General features: G+C 40.3%; 1 protein-coding gene and 1 long non-coding RNA gene across 15 annotated transcripts in view; one reads left to right on the forward strand and one right to left on the reverse strand.

Moving 5' to 3' along the window:
* KALRN (kalirin RhoGEF kinase) overlaps nt 1-21,962 on the forward strand; it is a 465,290-nt gene that overhangs the window by 233,040 nt on the left and 210,288 nt on the right. For all 14 annotated transcript variants that reach the window (XM_071435302.1, XM_071435301.1, XM_071435303.1 and 11 more), the window contains one exon: nt 16,761-16,883. In XM_071435302.1, the coding sequence (XP_071291403.1) occupies nt 16,761-16,883 (123 nt within the window). The remainder of the gene's footprint in view (nt 1-16,760; nt 16,884-21,962) is intronic.
* Nucleotides 1,716-9,353, reverse strand: LOC139593440 (uncharacterized). The gene is made up of 3 exons (XR_011680299.1): nt 9,264-9,353; nt 8,191-8,274; nt 1,716-2,495 (listed from the first exon to the last, which is right to left on the reverse strand). It is a non-coding gene; the product is annotated as an uncharacterized lncRNA (long non-coding RNA).

The following is a 21,962-nucleotide window of genomic DNA, read 5'->3' on the forward strand; positions in this document are numbered from 1 at the left end:
CATTCTGTTCACTAAACATCTGTACTATTCAAGATAAATGCTTTGTAACTCATAAATGAAATTATCAGCTAAATAGAAATATGAATTGTAGATTCCATGAGGAGGAGGAAGATATCTGAGTATGTTGATGAGGGCTTTTTTTTGAAACTAATCACCTCCTGTATATCTGTCATGCAATTCCTATTATGCTTATTTTGTTAAAAGCCCATCAGTTGGTAGATGAAGCTGTCTACCTGTATATTGTCACTGATCATAAGCAAGACTTATCTCTAATAATTTCTTGCCTTGTCAAAATTTAACAACCTTCAACTGAGCTCCTCCTAGTTCAAGTCTAAAATGAAAAGATGTGGGAGAAGAAATCCTGACAAGAGAGCCCTGAGTTTATTATACTTCTCTGTCTTCTAAACACATAATGATACAGCATAGTTTCTCTGAGGAAGATACTCCTCTCAAACAGCTCAGAATTAAACAGTTTCCCACAGGTGCAGTTTTCCTGTCAGGATATGCTGTGGCTCACCCTCTCCAGCTGTTGCCCAGTGCAGTAAAAGTTCTGGTGGAAGATGACCTCAGTGGCAGAGCTTGCACTCCTTCCCTTGTTCATCCGTGCCTTTCTTCTTGTGTCACCTGTTGTGCATCAATCTTGTCTCACACATGGAGACAAGGGACAGGTTTTGTTGTGTTGGATGTCTTAATAAAGACTGCAAGATTATTTTGCATCCTCTCAGTCTGCTACTAACAACATTAATAGATTTTGGTAAAGACATCTCCAAGAAGAGACTCTTATGGACCCTGAGAGATCAGTAATTGCTTATCTAACTATTCTGGTTAGTCTTGTCAGAGACAAGAGAGACAACCATTCCATTTGGACATGGAATATCAAGAGATAATAGAGAAGTCTTGCAGAACTGATTAGCTGGATGAAGGCTTTGTGTAGGCCAAGTGTGTGCCATTTGAACTGGATTTGAGAGTTAAACTGAGTTCAGCAGGGCTTGTTCATGTAATTTCTAGTTATCTAGAAATTCATTTGGAAGGCAAGACTGCCTGCTGTATGTACTAATGGCATGTCAGGGCTGTGTTCTCAGAGGTTCATACTGTCAAGGAAATACTTCTGATTCTAGCTGGTTTCAGCTTGAACTACACAAAATCCCTACAGTTACAGCATAACTGAAATACATTGTGCTGTATAAAAATACAGTGTAAATGCTGTGGATTTCCAAGTTACAATAGTAATGTAAGAAATGTTAGGCTATAAAATATCAGTAGAAATAATCACTACCTCACACCATCAGACATTTTACAAGACTATTTGCTAATACATCTATATATTAATACAATTACATCCATTTGCACATGTGAACCAAGATAAATAATGGTGTGCTGAGGATGCTGAGTTATGAATATATAGTGTTTTAAAGAAGGAAAGAAAATAAATGGTGTGAAACTGCATTTGCAGCCTTCCCAGGAAACAGAGCACCATTCACACAAAAGCAGCAGCAGTTAAGAAAATTTGTGAGCTGCCATGATGTTCAACACAGGCAGGAACTGACAAGAAACTTTTTTAACACCAAAAGTATTTAGGATCATTATAAAAATGTTGGGTTGCTGAGTGTGTAAAATACTTCATTGCTTCAGTTGTTTTTTAGAAGTTCTCTGGTTTCAGATAGGGAAGAACTGCACTGTTTGATCCTTTTAGAACACAGCTGTGGGAGGAGGTGCTGAGATTCTGTCCCTCAAGGGAGAAGAAAAATCCCTTTGACTTTCATGCCATTATTTTGTAGTGGCTGCAGATGCATTGGTTCATTTTTAGTACCTTTTCCCTTTTGCTCCTCTCTGCTCTGGGTCTTCCCCTTCTGCAGACAGTTTACCATCCAATTAGCACCATTTCCATTTCTGTTGAGGTTTCAAACTGTTCTCATATTTTCTCACATTCCCACTGCTTTGCACTGTTAGGTCCCGATTTATCCTCCCAGCCTCTTTGTGCATCTCTGCACTTTAACATGTTCCCTTTGCCCCATGAACAGTAACACCATGAAACAGCAAGGGCAGCAAAAAGCTTGTAGCATGAAATGTTATCAAACAGCCTTAGAAATAGCTGAAGTAAGTTTATAAGGCTGTTCTTCACCCCATTGCCTTCCCATCCCCTTTGTTTCACACAGGCAAGACTTTCACCTGAATTCTTCACTCTAAACTCATTCATGTGGAGCACACCTGTTAAAGTAGGAGAAAGGAGACCCATTTGATGCTTTATTGAAATGGTCTGGGCAAACCTTGAACTTGGTACTTTAGCACACTTTCATGTCAGAACAGTCACACTGATACTCTCATTCTGCAGCCTTCATTGCTTCTCACAGAAATTCTCAGTCTTTCCATCATTTCCATACCTACATGCCAACACAGCCTGGCACAGGCAGCCTGTTTCTCCACAGACTCATGATTCTCTGAAGAACTCTGCTGGTGCCACTTTCTTCTCACTTCACTTTGGTTGGGATGTCTGCCTGTAAATAAAGAGTGGAAGAATGGGTGGATATTGAGGTCCGGTGTGCTGGTGGTTTCTTGGCTCTGAACAGTGTTGAGTTAGCTGTGGTAGCTCTGCATGTCAAAATGGAGAAGATGAAGACCTTGTGGTAGATGAAGACCAGTGGTGAACAGCAAGATGACACTGACAAACATTTACTGGAGAGAGGGTAGGCAGTGCTAAGAAAGCTGGAGCTGTTGCCTTTCCAGCTGCAGTGATGTCTCAAATCCTCTTTGTTACTGAGAAGGTCAAGCTAGACTAGTGTCAGGTTCATCTGATTTCTCTAAATTTGGGATTTGCCTTCTGTTGGCTTCATGCCCAGATACATTAAGGGACATAGTTTTGGTTTCCTTACGTGGTTATCTGCCTTCTGGTGATGGATAAAAAGGCCATGTGGCCATTCTGATATCATTACATTTACCAGCTGCCATTGCTGTGGGAGACTGCAGAGTATTGAAGAGAAAAGGCTGTCTCTCTTCATAACCAAGCAGTTTAACTTGTAATGTGTCTGGCTTTTACTGGCAGAGAAAACAGATCAGGGCATGATCCTGACATCATTCGTATGGAAAAATGTCCTGCCAACATCTGTCTGTCTCCATACACTATCTGAGAATGCTGAGCACTCCATGAGATACATGTGATCTGTGTAGTCCATTTGCAGAAGAATGCTTGGATGTTTGAGGCAGTTTATGTTTCATTTATCTCTCACACAAGATTTTAGAGGATTAGGTCTGTGTATTACTCCCCCATTTGCCTGTGTACACTTGGTTGGTTTGGTCCCTTCAAGGCAGTGAGGAGTTCTCCAGCATTCTGTACTTTTCCAACTTGTCATAGTTTGTTACAAAGACAAAGGAAATAAAAGAATAAATCTGCCTTTATGCTTTGTTTACAATAATACCTTCAATTGCTCTTGTAAAACTAGAGATTTATTCATAAACAATTGCTAAGGAAGAGAAAAGAACATTATAATTAAGTCAAGATTATATTTACTACCAGATGACTTCAGCCACATCACCCTGCAAGAATACATCACATGCTCTGTGTGCCATCTGAACAGATTTAGCCTGTAAATAGCTCCCACTGTCAGTCATTAATTAAAACATTACAATGCAAAGCATCCTAGAGAATTTTCACAGCTCCTTTGGTAAATTGATGTGGTCATGAGATGCATTTAATGTTTGTCACTTACATGTTTACATTTTCAGAGTATTATTGCTGTGCTTTCTCTGACCTTAGAAGGTGTGTGTGGCCTTATTGGCCATAAGTGATAGTGAATAGAGGTTCTAATTATGGTTTTATTGCCCCCCAAAAATAATAAAAAAGGAATTAGTACTGGTAAAACTTCTTGGCAACCTTCTCCCAATGGGATACAACAGGAGAGAAAACAACCTTTTGTTATCCATGGCTAAGAGATAAATACCTTTGTTCTCACTAACCCTGTCCTTCCAGCAGCTGGTGATGCTTTTGGTTTATTATGTGATATGAATATCTCAGCAGACAATTCTGATAGAACCCCATACAACTTTTACCTACACAGCTGTAAAGGAAACTTTATACTGTGTGCACGTCTCCAAACTCACGTACATCTCTAACACCCCTGATGTAGCACTTCTCTGCTTTATTATTTATGCAGTAAAGGATGTACAATTGTAATAAAAGGGTTTTCTGTTTGCTTCCATCCACATCACAGACCGTGCAATTAAACATTTTGTCAATTGCTTTTTCACAGCAATTTTCATTCCATTCCTGTTGTTCCTGCCAAAGGAATGGGAACATTTTCAGGCAATGTGAGTGTGACCCCAGGCATTGAAGGGATCTGTGGCCCCACTCATCTTCTGAAGAGGTCTTATAAGTAGCCAGTGCTGGAAGTAAAGTGGTGGTTTATTTGTGCTGATTAGTATCCTGCAAACATAGTGAAAATGGCCACTTAAATAACAAGCATTGCTGAGTGATTTAGTTGCTTGTTTTGACCTGTTAAAAAAGGACTATAATTCCTTAATTTGAACCCACAGTGGCATGGGATTATGCAGGAGTTTCATCCATGACTATGGATGTTTCTCTAAGCTCTAGTGGTGACAGAGTACAGAGTAAGAGCACCCTGCACAGCTACAGAGCCCCTGGTACTCCTTGACCAGATTGTGTTGGATTTGCTGCACAAGGAACCGCACTAGGAAAGAGAATATTGCCCATGTATTTCTTCAGTTTCTGGTGATTTCATAGGGATGTTTCTCTAGCTCCTTTAGCTTGCAAAGACATGGAGCATTTATTGGCAGTTGTGGTCAGGGTTGTGCAACACAAACAGGACAGGGTTCATGGAAAAAGAGCACAACTTAAAGAAGTAACGTGCATTTTTCCTCTTTCTCAATGACTCTGTCTTAGAAATCCTCCCTTTGAAGGGCCACAGCAGAGTTTCCTGAGGGAGGGTGCAATCATGTGGCATGTTGCTGTTTGGGCACGTTCAGACAGTGGCTGTTGGTATAGAGGCAGGGTCTGTGTTTCTGTCCAGGCAGAACCTGGGACATTTGCACCCTCTAACCTCTCATCACTTATGGTAAAAGAACACTTCAGATGTCTGCAGCTATCAGCCTAAAAAGTAAATTGCTTTAAATACTTTACATAAGAGAAAGAGAGCTCTGTTCTTAATGTCTGACAATGCTCTTAAGCTTAGACCAGTATTATCTTGCATTATTTTTGTGCCAAAATTCTTCACAAAGAACTATAGGTTTAAATTTTTATTTAAAGATATTTATTCTGGAAATCCTTTAGAGGTTTCTGATTAACAGTACACTATCCTCTTCATAATTTGACTTAAAGTGTAACTAGAAATTATCTGGAAACAACCATTGTCTCATTCTTCCTTTACACAGTTATTAAGACAAGCAGACCATTGTTCTTTGTGCTCCTAAAGAGTCACTGATGAAAAAATAATAATGATCACTTTTTAATTTATACACAGAGCAGTAGTGCAAGGGATATCCAACTCCAGGGGCCAGATTCAGTTACCAACTGAAGTTTTCTTAACACTGATGTATGAGCAGTGCAAGAACACTTTGATGAGCTTCACAGCTGTCTTGGGAGATAAGATCTGAAGAAATCTGAACGAGCCAGCTTGATCTCTGAACCTATTGAAGCGAGAAGAGGAACAGAAAAAAAATTCCTTTGTCTGTCGAAAAGTGTTTTTCTTGTTTAGAGCACTTTCTGTCCTTCAAGACCTTGCTCCTCTCAGGTGGTCTGTTTTGCTCCTTCTTGAATGGCAAATGTTTGGGTTATTAGGCTAAGAAGCTCTTGTGGAAACCCTCTGAAATCATACTTACTCATTGATGATTTGGGTCTGTCTTTCAGTGGATGAAGAGGAAACAAGTCATAGCATGGAGAAATGGAGAAGGCAATATAAAGATGCAGTTCCTTCTCTGTAGGCTGGTGTAATGATCCATGGTCTGTATTTATCCTGCCTGTCTTTAGAAGCACAACTGAATCATCCAAGTCAGGAGCCTAATGCAGAGTTTCCTTTTATAGCAATGGAGAGACACTGGCATCACCTGAGAATGACTCTCATTGTACCCTGGATACCTCCCTCTCTTATTCCAGACTGTCAGGGCAATAATGATAATGTAGGCTCTTCAGACAAGACCTTCATTTCACTACTTAATGTTGGGTGGGATTTATTAGGATGCAGGAGCCCAAATCCTGTGGGATGCCATTCTGCTGGGCATTCAGTGTCCTCCCGATCCCAGATTTGCCTTGCAGCATTCTGCAGGGAAGTCAGTCCTCAGCAAACTGCTAAAATTTGATGTTACACTTAAACAGAATTTTTAGTCATTATGTATCCTGTCCTCATTATCTATTTCTGTCCCAGGATTGTTTACATGTCAGGGTCCCTGAAAATATCATGTGTAGTTTATTGTTTCTGAAAGGCATTGTTGGCTCTTAGTGTCATGGCAAAGGAGGGGAGAGGATTAGGCTTGTCTGTTACTGATTAGCCCTACAAAAATAGAAGGGTTGCAGTGGTGAAGAAAGAGAAATAAAATAGAGTCTTCTCCAGCTATATGTATATTTTCTGAAAGCAATTGCTAGAATGAGTAATTGTCATAAGGACATAGAGAAAAATAAGGTCTTTGAATAGATGTAGACTGGAATGCCAGAAAACTTTCTGCCCTGTAACTTTAAGAAGTAATAATAATAGTAATATTTCTTGCTTATTAAGGTTTATTTAATTTCAGGATTATGGGTTTTCTAAAAGGTTGATGTTGAGCAACCTGCCAAAGGTCACTTCAAGCTTCATGACTAGAACTTTTCATGTCAGGATGTCTGATCCCTGCTCTAAACCAACAAAGTCATTGCTACTGCAGTTTTACCCCTTATGGAAAGATCTTATAGGATTTATTGGGACTATCTAAAAATTAAATAAAGGTGTGTTATGCTAAGAAATAAATATGCTATTTTAGGCACTGGTTTAGGAGTCCAAAATAGTCATTCTTTTCTACTCCATTTGTTTCCCTTGATCTTTTCTTTCAATTATCTCCTCCTATGGCCTCCCAGCTTTTTCATGGTCCTGTCACTCTGAGTGATGAATCCTCTTTCATATTGCTTTTGACTGATGGCCAACAAAAGGTATTTTCATTGATGTGAGAAAAAACCTTGCCAGACAACAAAGAGCATAATGAAAGCTAGTTGCTAATGTATAACTCTAACACTTTTCCCTGTGTTTTCCTCCATGGAGCAGCTGCTCATCCAGCTGGTTGCTTCCCCACTGTAATGAATTACACTCATGGTTTGAGATTATTTGTCTTGCTGGGTAGCAAGAGCCAACTTAGGCTGAGCTGCTCTGGCACCATGACCTGTCTCTGCCCAGTGCTCCTCTCCATTCCAGTCATTCCTGTTATTGCTGCTCCTCCTCACAGCTCTGCCCTGCTCCATGCCACAAACTTCCTTCTCTGGCAGCTGTGCTGGGCAGCAGCTCCTGTGCCTGCTTCTGCTAGCTGCCTTACCAAACCAGCTTGACTGAAGAGTTCTGGTGTTTCTTTCCATGGAAGAGAGGTTGTGCACTATTTTGAAGTAAATGCAGAGTTTTATCTCACAGGAGACTTTTAGGCAACTTCTTTTGTTTCATATTCCTCACAGGGAACTCTTAGACAAAGCTTCTTGCTTGTTTTTAGAAGCTGTAACCTGGATTGTAGTTCTGGAAGCTATTGCCTAGACTGGGGTAACCCTTCAGGCACATTTAGACAGAGCTGCTTGGCTCCAACTCCTGTATACTTTTACAGCTATAAACTTCTTTTATGTTACACTGTGGTTCCCTTTAACAAAAATGTCTTTCAAATGTGAAAATATGCAAACCAAACACATTTCAGGTCTATCCATTGGTCTTTCACCTTTCCACTCCCTTTGTTTTGAAAGCTCTTGACTTGGTTTTTTCCCCTGCCTTTTGTATTTTTTTAGATGGAACATGTATTGAGGGATGGAGAAAATTACTTTTATTTTTGGCTTCAGCAACATATAAAACATTCTGACCTTCAGATGGTTCCCTTCCCAAATAAGGAGGAAAAGTTGTGGGGAGGAGGGAAACCACAAAATGAGACTTTTTTATTGTTATTATTTTCCCTGTTCCTCCAACAAAAAGTAACTTTAAACAGTCAAAATTTTGGATATTTTGGATATGGTTCCTGCTTGCTTACCTCCTCAGGTTTTCAATGTCCACAAGGTGTTAGGAAAGAAGAAGAGAAGGAAGTTCAGGATGAGGGGATGCTGTAGCCATCAAACTAAAAAAATAAGAAAGGAGGTTTTCCACAGAAAACTTCGGTTTGGGGAAAATTGAGCTTGTCTTTAAAAAGATGCTCAAGGAAAGTCCCCAAACACTTCTGCTCTTCATTCTTCTCATGAGTATCACTCCTGGAATAATTTAAATGTCTCCTCTTTTCTCTGAACAGCTCAAGGTTGTTTCTTGCTGAAAAGGGTTTTCATAAGTCTGAATAATAATAATTATTTGAGGAATTAATAAAACTTCAAGTGCACGTGGTCATAGCAGAGTCTGAGCATTGTTAAAGATGTTTCTAATAATTAGGATATTGTTTTATCTGTTGGTTCTAAAGGGCTGTAGAAATCCCCTATGTAAGTGCACATGAGGAAGAAACTGGGCCAGACATTGAGCTCAGGTGTTTCTCTTCCTGGGAACTTCAAAGCTTAAGCTAAAGTGGTGGAAACAGAGAAAAATGAAATGGAGATTTGCTTGAGCAAAAAATCAAGAGATTTTCAGGTTGCCTTTGCTTCAATGCTAACTCTGCCTGGACAATGTTCTTCCCATCCTCTTGAGCTGTGAGAGACCTGTGACATTCTTTCAGAAAACTCTGATTATGTCCAAGCAAACTGCCCAGATGGGGGGAGCCAGACCTAGACTAGAGCTGGCCATAGCCATGTCTGACCCAGCAGCTGCTTCTGGAAAAATGATGTGAAAGGAAAAACATGGGAGAAGAAAGGGAGACCTGGGAAAAAATGTCTTGGTCTCAGAAGGAGCAAAATCACCATTCTAACTAGTGCTATGGACAGCAACAAATAAAAGTGTCTATATGCCCTAAGTAAGAAAATATTTCTGAATTTCTGAACATTACCGTTGGTCGTCATCTGACAGACTTGATTAATTGTATTGCCAATTCATTACCCTGCAGCCAAGTGCCAGGTATGATTCCTGAGAGCTGCAGAAAAGACTCACAAAGAGGAACCCAGCAGCATAACTGCAAAAGAAATAATTTACCTGTCAGCCTGAAGAAGCTTCATGCAGAGCACAGCAGCATCTTTCTATGCTGATGCAGAGCACATTTTCTGTGTCTTGTACAGAAGGAACATGCACAAATGTGGTTATTTATAGCTTCTCCACCTACACTCAGCTTTGAAATTTTGTCTAAAAGAAGTTCAGCATTTAAAGAATACAACAAGGTTTTTAACTTGGAGATAGGTTTTTCCTTTTCTTGAGTTCCTTAAAAAACAATAATCTGGGAACATTAGTAACAATCCAGGCATTAAGGAAGAAACATTAGTTCTTCATTTGTCTGTCTATTGTTCTCTTACTTGGAATGTTTTTAGAGAGGCGGTTGCCAAATTTTATGAAGTAAAATATTTAATCGAGAAAATGAAAGATAAGTGGGTACATTTGATGAATGTGAACTTTACCAAAGGAAAGCAATGTTAAGTTGAAAGAAGTTCCTTCTCAGGGTAAGAGAGGCATGTGGTGTATATTCCCACTCCCTTTTGGGGAGCTCACATCCCAGATGATGGCATTTAGTGAAGGAGCAGGCTGGGGCTGTGTGCCCTCAGGCCATGCCCAGAGGAAAGGGACAAGTCTTGCTCTCAAAATGCCCAGCCTACACCCAGCCAGCTCTGCCAGAGCCCAGAACTGAATGTGCTGTTTCCAAGAGAGACACAGCTAAATCCTAAATCCTACATTTTGCTAATTACTGGAGCTGGGGCCAATTGTTTTCTTTACAAGAAGGTGGACGGGACCAGAACACGTTGTATTCTCACTCTTCTCCAAGCTCCTACCAGCTTCAAACCACGATGATACTTTTATAGATGTGAAGAACTGTACAAGTACATAGGAGCCATCTGCAGAAAGCAGACACAAGGTTATTTTTGCCATATAAGCCCATGGAAAGGTAAGGAGTTCAGCTGGAGCAGCTGTGTGTATCCCTCATCATTGCATGAGGGGAGCAGCCATGCTGCCCATGGAGGGTGGCCTATCTGAGACAATCAGATTGTAATTCTCAGATGAGTAGTTGTGACTATTGCCCGGGTCTGTAGGTCTACAGTAATGTGAAAGTTCTTGGAGATGGGTGGGGAATGAGAGAACTGCTGCAGCAAGCCCCATGAACTTCTGAGCCTCTGCTAAAGAAGCTGTGAACGGTCTCGCTGATGTGCAGTCCATTGCTATGGGAGATATTTAGGATGTCTTCACTTAGTCATCCTGTTAAGTCTGCAGCCCTTTCATAACCAGTTTGCATATTTTTGCAACAGAAACTTCTAAGAAGGGGGCTGCTGGGGGAGTCGTTATTCTGTAGTGTTTTCCACTGCAGAAGCTGTTGATGAGCAAGGATCCTGCTGCAGAGACTGTCTTCTCTGGATAAACTCCTACAGTTCTGTTTCCAGATGGGCTTGTAGGATATCTGTGGGTGCTAGAAGCAGTGAGAAGTGTGAATAAGACTATATGCATGTATTTTTGCATATCTAGGACTTGCTGACACTCCTCTGGACTCACATGTCTCAGTAGCTGTATGGTTTTCTCAGATGTGTCCAGCAGTGTCAGCTGTGCTTTGTGAGGCTGCTCCCACTGCAAAGAACAGAACATGGATGTTCTGTTTTGACAAACTAGTGGGGCTTTAAACTTCAAAGGTTAGATTTTTGCTGTTCAAATGAAAAATTGTGCAGAGGTGAAGCTTTCACATAATGTCCAGGAAGCTCATAAAAACACCTTCAATCTGACTTCATAGGTACTTCTTTTTTAGTTGAATTTAGACAAGGGAATAAAGGAAATTTTTTAAAAAAAATGTTTTAATTGGCTCTGCATTTAATTCCCCTCATTAATTTAGTTGCAATATACAGCAAAATACTGATAGGTCTGTAAGGTTGTTTTTCCCTCCAAGGGTAAATGGGACTGTATGTTTTTTCTTTTCAAAAGACCTCTTTAATTATGTCGTGGTATTTGGAATAGCTACAATTAGAGAGCAAAAGCAGGGAATGATTAAAAACTCCTACTTAATAGCAGCTGTATTAGTTCTCTGGCTTTTCAAAGAGACCCAGGCACGGTTGAGTCCACACATACAACACAGAGAAGTTGTACTGAAAAGGAAAGGCAAAATGGTGGTCAAAAATTTTTAACTGACTTTAGGGAACATTGTCTGTTTTAGTGTTTTAAGAGAGCTCTTTCTTGAGAAAGGATTGAAGAAGTATCAAAGTTCATCCTTCTTGTGCAGTCTTCAGACTACGGTAATGAGTGTAGCTCTGTTCACTCAATTCCACCTTAAAACAAACAAATAACCCAAAAAACCCCTCTGAAACCTCAGATTGCTTGTCTGGTGATAGTGGACAACACCATGTCTTAAGACAGTTTGAAATTAGTGACTCTTTTTACTTAGAGTCTGTGCTGAATTAAATACAGAAGAACTTGGTAGGCTGGCTATATTATTTTCTGAAGATGAATTAGTCATTGCTGCATGGGCAGATCAAGCTATGGTATTTCAGGATTTATAGGTATACATTCAGCAATTAGGCATTTGTACCTGAGTGGTTTTGGAGCAGCTTGCACCTGATTTTAAAGCCTTGCCTTTCAATGGATTGCCTGTTCCCTTTTGTACAGCTGCCACCACATTGCTTATTATTTATAATATTTCAGTATGTTCGTTTAGTGGAAAAGGTTCCTAGAATCCCCAACCAAATTTGGAACCACATAGAGGCTGCAAAAACTTAAAGTGGAAGGCAGCTTTCCACTTTCTCTGTCAGTCTTGCTTCTTTCAACTGCAAATGTAATTAATGTCATTTTAGAAAAGTGAATGGAGGCAGGGATATTGAGTCATTTGCTCAACTGCCATGCTAGGCATTGAACCAAATCACTCCAATTCCAGTCTACTTTTGATATGAAATCCTTGTTGCTTTCTACTTTTTTCTTGAAACTCTTCCATGATTTGACATATTTGACCAAAGGCAGTGAGCAGAGAAAGGCCCTGTTCCCTCCCAGAGCTGCACCAGCAGGGCTGTACCTGGCCATGGGGACTGCTTCAACCTGTGCACTGCAACCTATGAACTACACATGTTCACACATTGCTATATGGAAAATAGAACATGGTTGACATGTGTGTCCAGAGGCTCAGATCCTGCTGGATGCACAATTAGTTCCTGCCTCTTAACTTGACACATGTGGGGTCTTTGATCCATGTTTGCTGAAGGCAGTTGAAATTTCACTGTGGCTTTTGGTGGGAACAAGATCTGAGTTTTAGAGTCAGATATAGATGCCTCTGGAAATAAAAATCATTTTCTGGAAGCCAAAGTTGATGTTTCTGGTTTAAACATGAGGTGTGATCCCCATCTTTAAAAGGTTTTGCAACAATATTTTATTGTGCCACCAACATAAATTTATAATGAAGAAGTGAAAAAGGAAGTTTTTATCAGGAAACAGAAACCACAGATGAGAATGGCTGAGTTCTGAGTTTTGTTTTGGGTTCTATTATAAACTATTAATAATAGCAGGAAAAGCCAGAGGATAAGTTCCTTTGTATTTCAGTGTATTTTCTCAGCTAGACCTTTACTTGACATTACCCTGCTGTGACAGGGCTAGGGATAATAGGGAAAAGGAATCTATTTTCAGCAATTATTTGGAACACAAAAAGAAACTGATTTAAATCAGACTGTGTCTGCGTTTCATTCATTACAGAGGATTAGTATTTCTTAAGTCTCCTTGAGTTGTTGTGAGTTAGGGGGGATTTTTCATTTTGTTTTTCTTCTGATTCTCAGTGTTTGTTCTGCCTTCCCTGGTGCTGTTGCTGACACCAAGTTCTCTTGGAGGGCCTGGTAGCAGGCCAGGGGTTGGGCTGGCCATGCCATCGTGCACAGAACAGCATTATCCACCAGATGGAATTCCAGTGGATAGAAGTTGGCAATCCCACACTGGCTGCTGCCTCTCCTCACAGTCAGTGGTCTCCCTGGCTAATGTGCCAAGTATCTCTTACAGGCACTTTTTCCTTCCAATAAAGGAGTGGTTTGTGGGTGACCTGAGAGCACATCTTTTTTGAGCTGTGTTGCTCATAAATGCATATATGCTGTGTAGCTTCTAGTTCTGCTAGAAAAAAATGAAGTATCAAGAGATTCTGTCTTGTATTTGCAAAATCTGGTACATTCAGTACTACTAACTAGGCTTGTGCAATTTTGAAGGGCTTTGACAGAAAAGATTGGATTTTGTTGCTGCGCAGTGGAACAAAACATTTGTAATAAGCTTTGGATGTAAAGTATGATCTGAAACATGAACCTTTGAAATGCATTTCTTGGTTACAAAAGGCAGGCTTGGCAAAGGCAGAGCTTCTGGAATAGGAGTTTCAGACAGGCAGGGCCTTCGATCTACTGAGTATTCATAACAGCAGCTACAGGAAAGTAAAGATAAGGTTTCGTTCTTGTGAATTTTGAAGTACCTTATGAATTCCTAGTATCTCACCAGAATTAAGTTAGCCCATAGTGCCTCAAGAGCAAGCAAGAAAGCACTCATAGTGGCAGCTTGATACTGCCTGGCTTTCTTTCACCAGACAATCTTAGAGGCTTTGTCCATGTGTTTAAAGTTAGGCAATGCTTATGCACCTATGTGAAATGGGGCCTCATTTAAAGCTGAATAAATTAGGTGGAATTGCTCTGGAATTTATTAACAAAGAGTTAAACTAACCCCTTTGAGTTATACCAGGTTTGTACTGTTTTGAGATCAAGATCTGACTCTCAACTGCTTGAAGTGTAAAATGGTATAATTTATTTTCAGTTTTCAGAATAACCTCGTTTTAAGAGTCACTATGGCAACAACAGTGGGTCTGAGGGTGACAAAGATTAACGATTCCCTTGGCCAAGGCACTTCAGTAGTGCAGCTGTTGGGCATGGCCTGGGCCAATTGCAGAAGCCGGGGTGCTCTGTCACCGCTGGTACCACACGCTGTGTCCGAGGCACCAGCTCACCCTTCTCATCTCTTCCTGTTGCACAGGACAGGGGTCAGTGACTGCAGAGTTTGGGCATCCCTCAGTGTTCAGGCTGCTTGGGAAAGTGTGGAGTCACCATCCCCGGAGGTATTCAAAAGACATGCAGAATCTAAGGGACCTGGTTTAGTGGTGTGCTTGGCAGTGCTGGGTTGCAGTCAAGGATCTTCAAATTCTTTTCCACTTTAATGATACTTTGATTATTACCAAAGTCATCCTTATTTCATCTTCATTCATTTCTGCTAAAAGAAATACAGTGAAAATCCAGAAGTTTTTCAACTAACTTCAAGGGCAGATACAGTTCCTTAAAGTAATGGATTTACTATTCCTTTGACATTTTGTGTTCATGTAAAATGGGTGCAGATCAAGAGGATTTGCTGGGAAAGAATTGGTTCCCAAGGAGATTTTGATTTAAATTGGATAAAGTTATGAGATGTTTCTTAATTTTCACATTTTCTGATTAGGAAAGATACCTACAGAAAGAGATTTCATTTTCAAAGTGCTGCCTCAAAATGTCTGATTTCCCTTTTAAAATAGAGCCCTGTTGATTTTATAACTTAAAAATTAAATTAACTTTTTAAAAGTTTTTAAAAGGCTTGACCTTAACTTCACTTATGTAATCATCTTGCCATATTCCCATCATACAAATTAGCCTAGAGGAAGAGCAATTATCATCCCAGAACTTTGCTAAATTATTGCCTGATTGCTTCTCCAACCTCTTCCCTCTCAAACCATTCTTCCATCTCTTTCTTCCCATGTTTTCCTGGGGTATCCCATACAAACTATCAGCATTCCCTGCCAGTGGACTCTCAAGTTTGTTTTTCCTGGCCCCACCTGGGCAGGATTTGCTTTGCCAGTTTAATTGTGCTGTAGGTAGAGTTTGATCCTCAGCAAAAAAGAGTGTGGAAAGGGCTCTGGAAGTGGCTCTCTTCAGATACCTCCTTCCCAATGCTGTGCTCAGATGAAACCCGTCTGAATTGCCTCTATCATTATTTTAACAGTTACACAGATCATTCTACAGGGACAGTTAGGGCTATTCTTCCTCCAGGTAGCATTTTGAATCTTGTGGTTATCCAGCCATATAATGACTGTAATAGCTGGCACAGTCAGCCTGCTGTAGCTGTACTGAGTTTTATTTCATTTTCTCCATGACCTGGGTTTGCTGCTTATTTTGTTGGGTGTGTAATTGTGCCCTTGAGGAGATAAGGAGACAGGATATGCACATCGGTATAGAAAATAATGTTTCCATCAATGTTGATCTTAAACTAGTGAAATAAAAATAATTTTAAAAAAGGAGATATTAACATATTATAGCTACCCCAGTGAACAGAAACAGCCTTTAACAGAACAGTTCTTTTCATTCCAAAGGACTCAGCAGTTACAGTCCTTTCCTAGCTAGAATAAAATACAGTTTGTCGATAAAGCACAATTAGGAAATCTGAAGATTTAATTTAGAAAACACTCCTAACTGCAGTTTTAATGGCATCTTCAAGCTTCTTAAGTTTTTAAGGGATAATTAAATAATTTCAACTAAGTCACTGTAACTTTAATGTCTACTTGTATCTCAGGATGTTAATTTTTGGCAGTAGAGTAAATTACACAGTCCATGCTCTCAATTAAAATGTTAAATGTTTATCTTGAATTATTACACAGTTATTCTAGTTCTAAAGACTTTTCCTTTCTTCAGGGTAAGGGAGAGTTTCTCCAAATATGCTGACACATACATGTTTACAGTTCTGGTGATTTCAGCTTTGACTGGGACCTTTCAGAGTTCTTCCTGCATTTGCCACAGACTGACTGCTTAATATTTCTCATTGTTTGCAGGGCAGATTGAGTGCTTTGTGTCCACACAGGTTTATATTTATGCTGTTACTTTATTCACTCTGTTATTCCATATCTCAGCTTTTTAAAGTGCCAGCTTTCTTGTCTTTATGATGGAAACAAAAATGTGATATTTCTCTATGCTTGCAGATTATTGTGAGCTTATTAGATCCAAGTGCATTATATACAAAAAAAATACATTATCTTTATTAGCATCTTAGTAAATGCTGAGGATTCTTTTGTTAATTAGGCCTATCAGGTTATCAGAGCCTCATAACAACATCTGGTCTTTTGCCAATTTCCTGGGACAACTCAGGAATGAGTTTCACACTGAGATGTGAAATCAGCTGTTGCTGTCTTGCAGTTTACACAAGCTCATCAGAGGAGGGTACTTCTTGTAAAAGATTCCAGATTTCTGATTCCCTTTCCCAAAAAGTCATCTATGTGAAAGTAAATATTTAATATCTGCCAGGCTCCAATAACTAAGCTAGACTTCAAAATAAATTGAATAACAAAAATTCAATAAACCTAATTTAGCAGTAGCGTCCACGAGCATTTATCTTCTCTCCAGTTAGAACGGATTTTGACAGAGCTGCTTGTGTTCACCCACAGCAAGCACAAGGCATTCCTCTGCAGCTGTTCCATCCTCACCCTCACAGGGTTTCTCTGTGCTGCTGAGGCAGGAGAGGTAACTGGATGTTCTTCTTTTCTGGCAGGTCCTGGACTGGATTGAAAATCACGGGGAAGCCTTTCTGAGCAAACACACGGGAGTGGGGAAGTCTCTACACAGAGCACGAGCACTGCAGAAAAGACATGATGATTTTGAAGAGGTAGCACAGGTAAGAGTCCGAACCAGACACTTCTGTTGCCTTGACTTTTGTTGCTCCTTTTGCATATTCAGAAAAAGTTATCACTGTTTTGGTGAAACACACTTCTGCTGCTCTCTTCAATGGTTTGGAGCTGCTCAGGGTCCTGTCTCCAAGGTCTGGAAGTCAGCATGCACACTGCAGGACTTAGAGTCAGAAAATCATCACACTGCGTCGATGAAAGGTCTCAAAGGCCATGAGAAATCACAAACAGCTTACAGGAAAGTAGCACTTTCTCTTGGGACATAGAGGAGAATGGTTATGAATGAGAGTGGTGGAAAAATCAATCCTAACTCCTAGGTGGAGGCTGAGGGCCTTGAACATAAGGTGAGGAGCTGCTGTCAGGAAGCAGGGGAACAAACACCAGAGTTTGTATTGAGGACAAGTACCCTTCCCATCCTTCAGTGCATTATGTGGCAGGGATTTTTTGGTTTGGACTGAGGCAATCATTACAGGTAGAAATTGTTACTGTAATTTAACTCATAGAACACTGTAAGCAAGATTTTTTGAGGAATTTGGTATGAAGCTAAAATCTTACAACTATTCCTCACAGTGAAATCATAGTAGATGATTAAACATGCATCCTGTCCTTATTTATATAATTTAAAAGAAAGAGGACCTTTTGTAAGTTCTTCCATGGATCCAGTAGATTTTTTTTCCCCTGTAAGTATCCATGGTCAGAAATTACCCAGTCTCAGCTCTGACTGTCAGATCATGTTACACCATTTTGGGGTAGATTTGAAACATCTACTATCTGTAACTGATAATCTGTAAAAGTACTTCTCCTTTGGGTATTTTGGATAAATTCCTGATTGATCCATGTAAAGCAGAATGTTTTGTCCCCCTGATACACACAGGGCAGGTTATTGCTCAAATGTTTCAATGTGGCATAAGATAAAAATTTACGAGACTTTAGTTTTGGTTTTCTGCAAAACATTTTCCATGTGCTGGCCTAGTTTAGTTTAAGATATTTCCAGTAACAGGGACATACCTCTTTCACTGTTTCCTCAGGGAAAATATTTCACTGCCTGATGGCAGCTACTGACGAGATTTTTTTTTTCCTCTTCTCCCTCATATTGCATTGATATTTCTCTCAATTTCTTTCTTTATTATTATTATTCCCTTGTTTATATCCCTGTAGTCTTATTAATCTCCCTTAAGGGGATAAATCCCAGGAACTGGGATGATTTAACAATCCTGAAATATCTGTAGAATGTTGTCATGTTTTCTCCTATGTTCCTCTTAACCATGTTCAACATATTTAATTCTACTATAATTATTCTTATTCACCAATCCCTTGAAAACCTTTTCATATCTATGTTGTTGTAAATTTAAATTACCAACATCCTTCTTTTCATTAGATGTTCAGCTCTTATGGAGTATCCCATTGCTTGGCTTGCTAATGAATTTCAGTGTTACCATTCAGCTGTGATGGGAAATCCTTACATACCTTTCACAAATCTCACAGCCTGAAAGCAGCAGTTCTGCACTGGTGGGTTTCTAAAATTTCATGAAACCACCTGTGGAATTAGGATTTCTGGTAATAAGCTTGAATTTCTAAAAACTTAAATTTCTTCAAATTTATTAAAATGGATTTTAGGCTGGATGTTGCAAAGCATGGTTCTGCAAGACGTCATCCAAAAACACAAATTAGTGTTAGTTTTCATCCTAAAATCAGTATTAGGGTTCTTCCCAGAGTGAGTGCTCAAGTCTGCTGTTATTGGATGCTATACTGGGCTAGCAAATGAAAATTAGGATCATATAATATACAGGAGCTGAAACGAGGTTATTTCATGTCTTTTGTGTCATTACCATTTTCTAAATCCCCCTCCTCTGATACATTATCTTCATGATTCCCATTTCATCTCACATTTTCTGGAGCATAGTTAGTATGCTTTTCTACCTCCTCTCCGAGTACTTCTTAACTAGAGATGTAGGAAACAAATTAAGAACAGGTGAGAAGAGACAGAAAAATAACAGAGTCCTGACAATAGAGGTGAGAGCAAGCCACGTAACTGTCTGCTCCTGGAAACAGCAGCAGCTCTTTAAGGCTTGCTCCATGGGCTGATGGAATTGGGAGATCAATCCCCTCATCAGGACTGAGGAACCTTACAGTGTGCAGCTGGCACCTGTAGGTGCTAGGGTAAGTCAGAATACAATTACTTTGCTGAAGAGTTTTTTAACCTCCCTATTAGGCCTTCTTCTCTACCACTTCAGCACATCTCTCTGAGCATAATTTCAGACACATTTCCTTTCACTTCCCAAGGCCAAATTCAGAGCAAATGAATCTTGTTCACTGGGTGACCAGTTCAAGTGAAGGTGGGTGTTTCAAAGGGGGATGCAGAGGAAAGAAAAAAGTGTCATTTCTGAGGTTATAGAACCTCTTGGGTTCCTCTGAATCAGACTCATTTACAGCTGATGGGTAGAATCACTGAGCAGCCCATTGCTCTGCCTGGACTGTTGTGAACATGAAGTTTATGATGCATCCTAATTACAAATAATTGACACAAGTTGAACCTGGTCCCTTCCCAACAGCTTTGACAGGAACGCTTTGCTCTGGTGCATTCACATGAGAATATCATTGCTAATTTATGAGGCCTGTCTGCAGTGTGACACAGGAATGTGGTGCTGGCAAATGGACTTGGGGACACAGAGTGAGGGGAAGTGAAAGGAATCTCAGGCTTTATCTGAGCTCAAGGACTTGAGAATACAACACTCTGCTTTGGACAGAGTAATAGTGAGGGTAAGAGCAGAGTCCATAAATTTATCACACCTGGAATTCTCTTGCAGAAGCTTTCAGTGGGGTTGATTTTACACCTGGGAATAAATCTCCTCTCTACTTGGATTATGATCAATTTTTATTCTTCCTAACTCCCCTTCCTGATGCTTAACACTTTACAGTTGGTTGGAAATTAATTCTAAGTTTAAATATTTGTTATTTTTCTCCAGCTAGCAAACATCTTTTCCATAGCTAGGGTGAATAATTGGCAGGATTTTTTCCCAATATAACCATGTAATAAAGCAGATATGCCACCACCCAAAAAAAGCTGTTGAGTTTGCCTATTTCCCTCATCAGGATGTTAATTGCTAGCTTTAATAGTAATAAAAATTATTGTTATGATTGTTATGATTGTTTTTCTTAAAAATATATATATATATATATATATATATGAAGTGTTCTCCTGACACACTTGGTGAGCTTGACAATATAAGCAATAGTATTTCTTATTGGCAGTTCTCTGATAAAAGTGCTTAGCCTGCCATACAGTATAAATTTATTCTCAAAAATCCACTTTCTTTGGCCCTGACATATTTGTTCTTATCTCTTGCTGTTTCAGGAGGGCATTTGCAAAGGTCAGACTAGAAGCAATTTTCAGGAATCTTCTTGACATTTTTAACAGGGGGAAAAACATTCCTAGTTTTGCTGTACTGTGTGTAAACCAGAGTCTTGTGTCTGGGACTGCAGTGCTGAAAAATGCTGTGATTGACTGACCTGCCATGGCACTAGATTGAGAGGTGGAACGTGCTCCCTCTATGTCTGATTAGAAACTGCAGGTTGATAAATCTGGATGTAATGATTCAATCAGGCATGGCCCAAATAGATCACATTCCTGCATACAGCTGTGCTCAGAAAATGTCAGTGATTTTACAGCACTGTGTTGCGGGCAATAGGAAATGTAATTTGGGGTCTCTTTCTCTCATAACTGCTGTTTAGACAAAGCTCTGGCAATTTTTCTGACTGTATTTATACTACATGGAACGCACAGATGGCAAATGTTTGAATTTGGATTAAAAAGCCTGAGCCCCTGGGAGGGAGGTTGTTATCTTGTGTGTACCTGCAACTGTTTCTCAGTCAGTGCTGGTACCGTGTGCAGGCTGCCTCTGCGAAAGTGCCAACCTGGGCACAGCACAGTGCCCGCCCTGCACTGACGATTTGTAGCCAGGCATTATCAAGACATCACCAAAGGAATATTGCTCTGGATGTAGCTACAGTGTTCCAGTGATGGCCTCCTTGCTTGGCTGGAATGATTTTTTGCAAATCAGATAACTGTCGTCCAGCCAGTTACGGATGCAAATCAAAAGATAATTTCTTTTTAGTCTCTGTAACTTTTCCTTATTCAGTGCTTTTGTCCTGAGAACAGCATGCCTTCCAGCTGGAAAAGTCTCCCAACATTTCAGCACTATCTAGCTGAACTGCACGTATTAGAAGCACTTCTCCTGTTCCCAGTATCCTTTCCCTGTCTTCTGGCAGTCCCAGCAGTCCGAGGTTAAGGTGGCCTTCTGAGCACCCTCTTCTGCTCACAGGGAGCCTTGCTACCTTTGTGCTGCTCAGAATTAGGAAATGCCATGGGAAGCTGCTCTGATAATCCCTGGCATTCTGCTGCCACAGGTCTGAGTGGTTTCGTGAATAGTCTGAAAGGAGCATTTCTGTACTCTCTCTGCCTTTGGGAGCTTTTCCCTCAGACGTGCAGTTAGGATTTCCTGTGGCTCAGGTTTATCCTCGGGAGCCAGTGCGGATTTCCACCTGCAGATGGCACTCGCAATGCGCTGGAGAGCCTGGAGCCCTAATGGCAAACAGAGCCGCTGTTTCTCATCCAAACTAACCAAACACTGTCTCGCAGTGAAATGAAACAGAAGTGGAAGCTGGCTCACTCCCCGTCCCATGGTGTTCTCCCACCCCTGCCAAAACCCACGTTGTTCAAGGTCACCCAGAAAAACAACCCCCCTAATATTTTATTTTTTTTAATGCGAAGCTGGGCGGTCCATGGTTTAAGTCAAGGTGATGCTTGTCATCTGTGTTTATGGGATAAGCTGCTCTCAGAGCTGTTCTCAAGGCTCTTGGACCACATTAAGCTCACAGCTACAACTGGGTTTGCATTTAGTACCTCTGTGTGTGTTGTGTTTGCATGCAATAGTTGCTGTGTTCTTCATGGTAATCCAAAGGCACTGATGTTTACAAGGTGAAATATCACAACAAAGCACATGTTCTGAACAGCCTTGGCTCAAAATGTGTGGGGTTGTCCCTTCTTATCAAACACAGTAAGCAGGTTG

The sequence above is a fragment of the Agelaius tricolor genome, unplaced genomic scaffold (assembly GCF_023055355.1).
Source record: "Agelaius tricolor isolate 1412-34295 unplaced genomic scaffold, bAgeTri1.0.p SCAF_10, whole genome shotgun sequence".
Lineage (NCBI taxonomy): Eukaryota > Metazoa > Chordata > Aves > Passeriformes > Icteridae > Agelaius > Agelaius tricolor.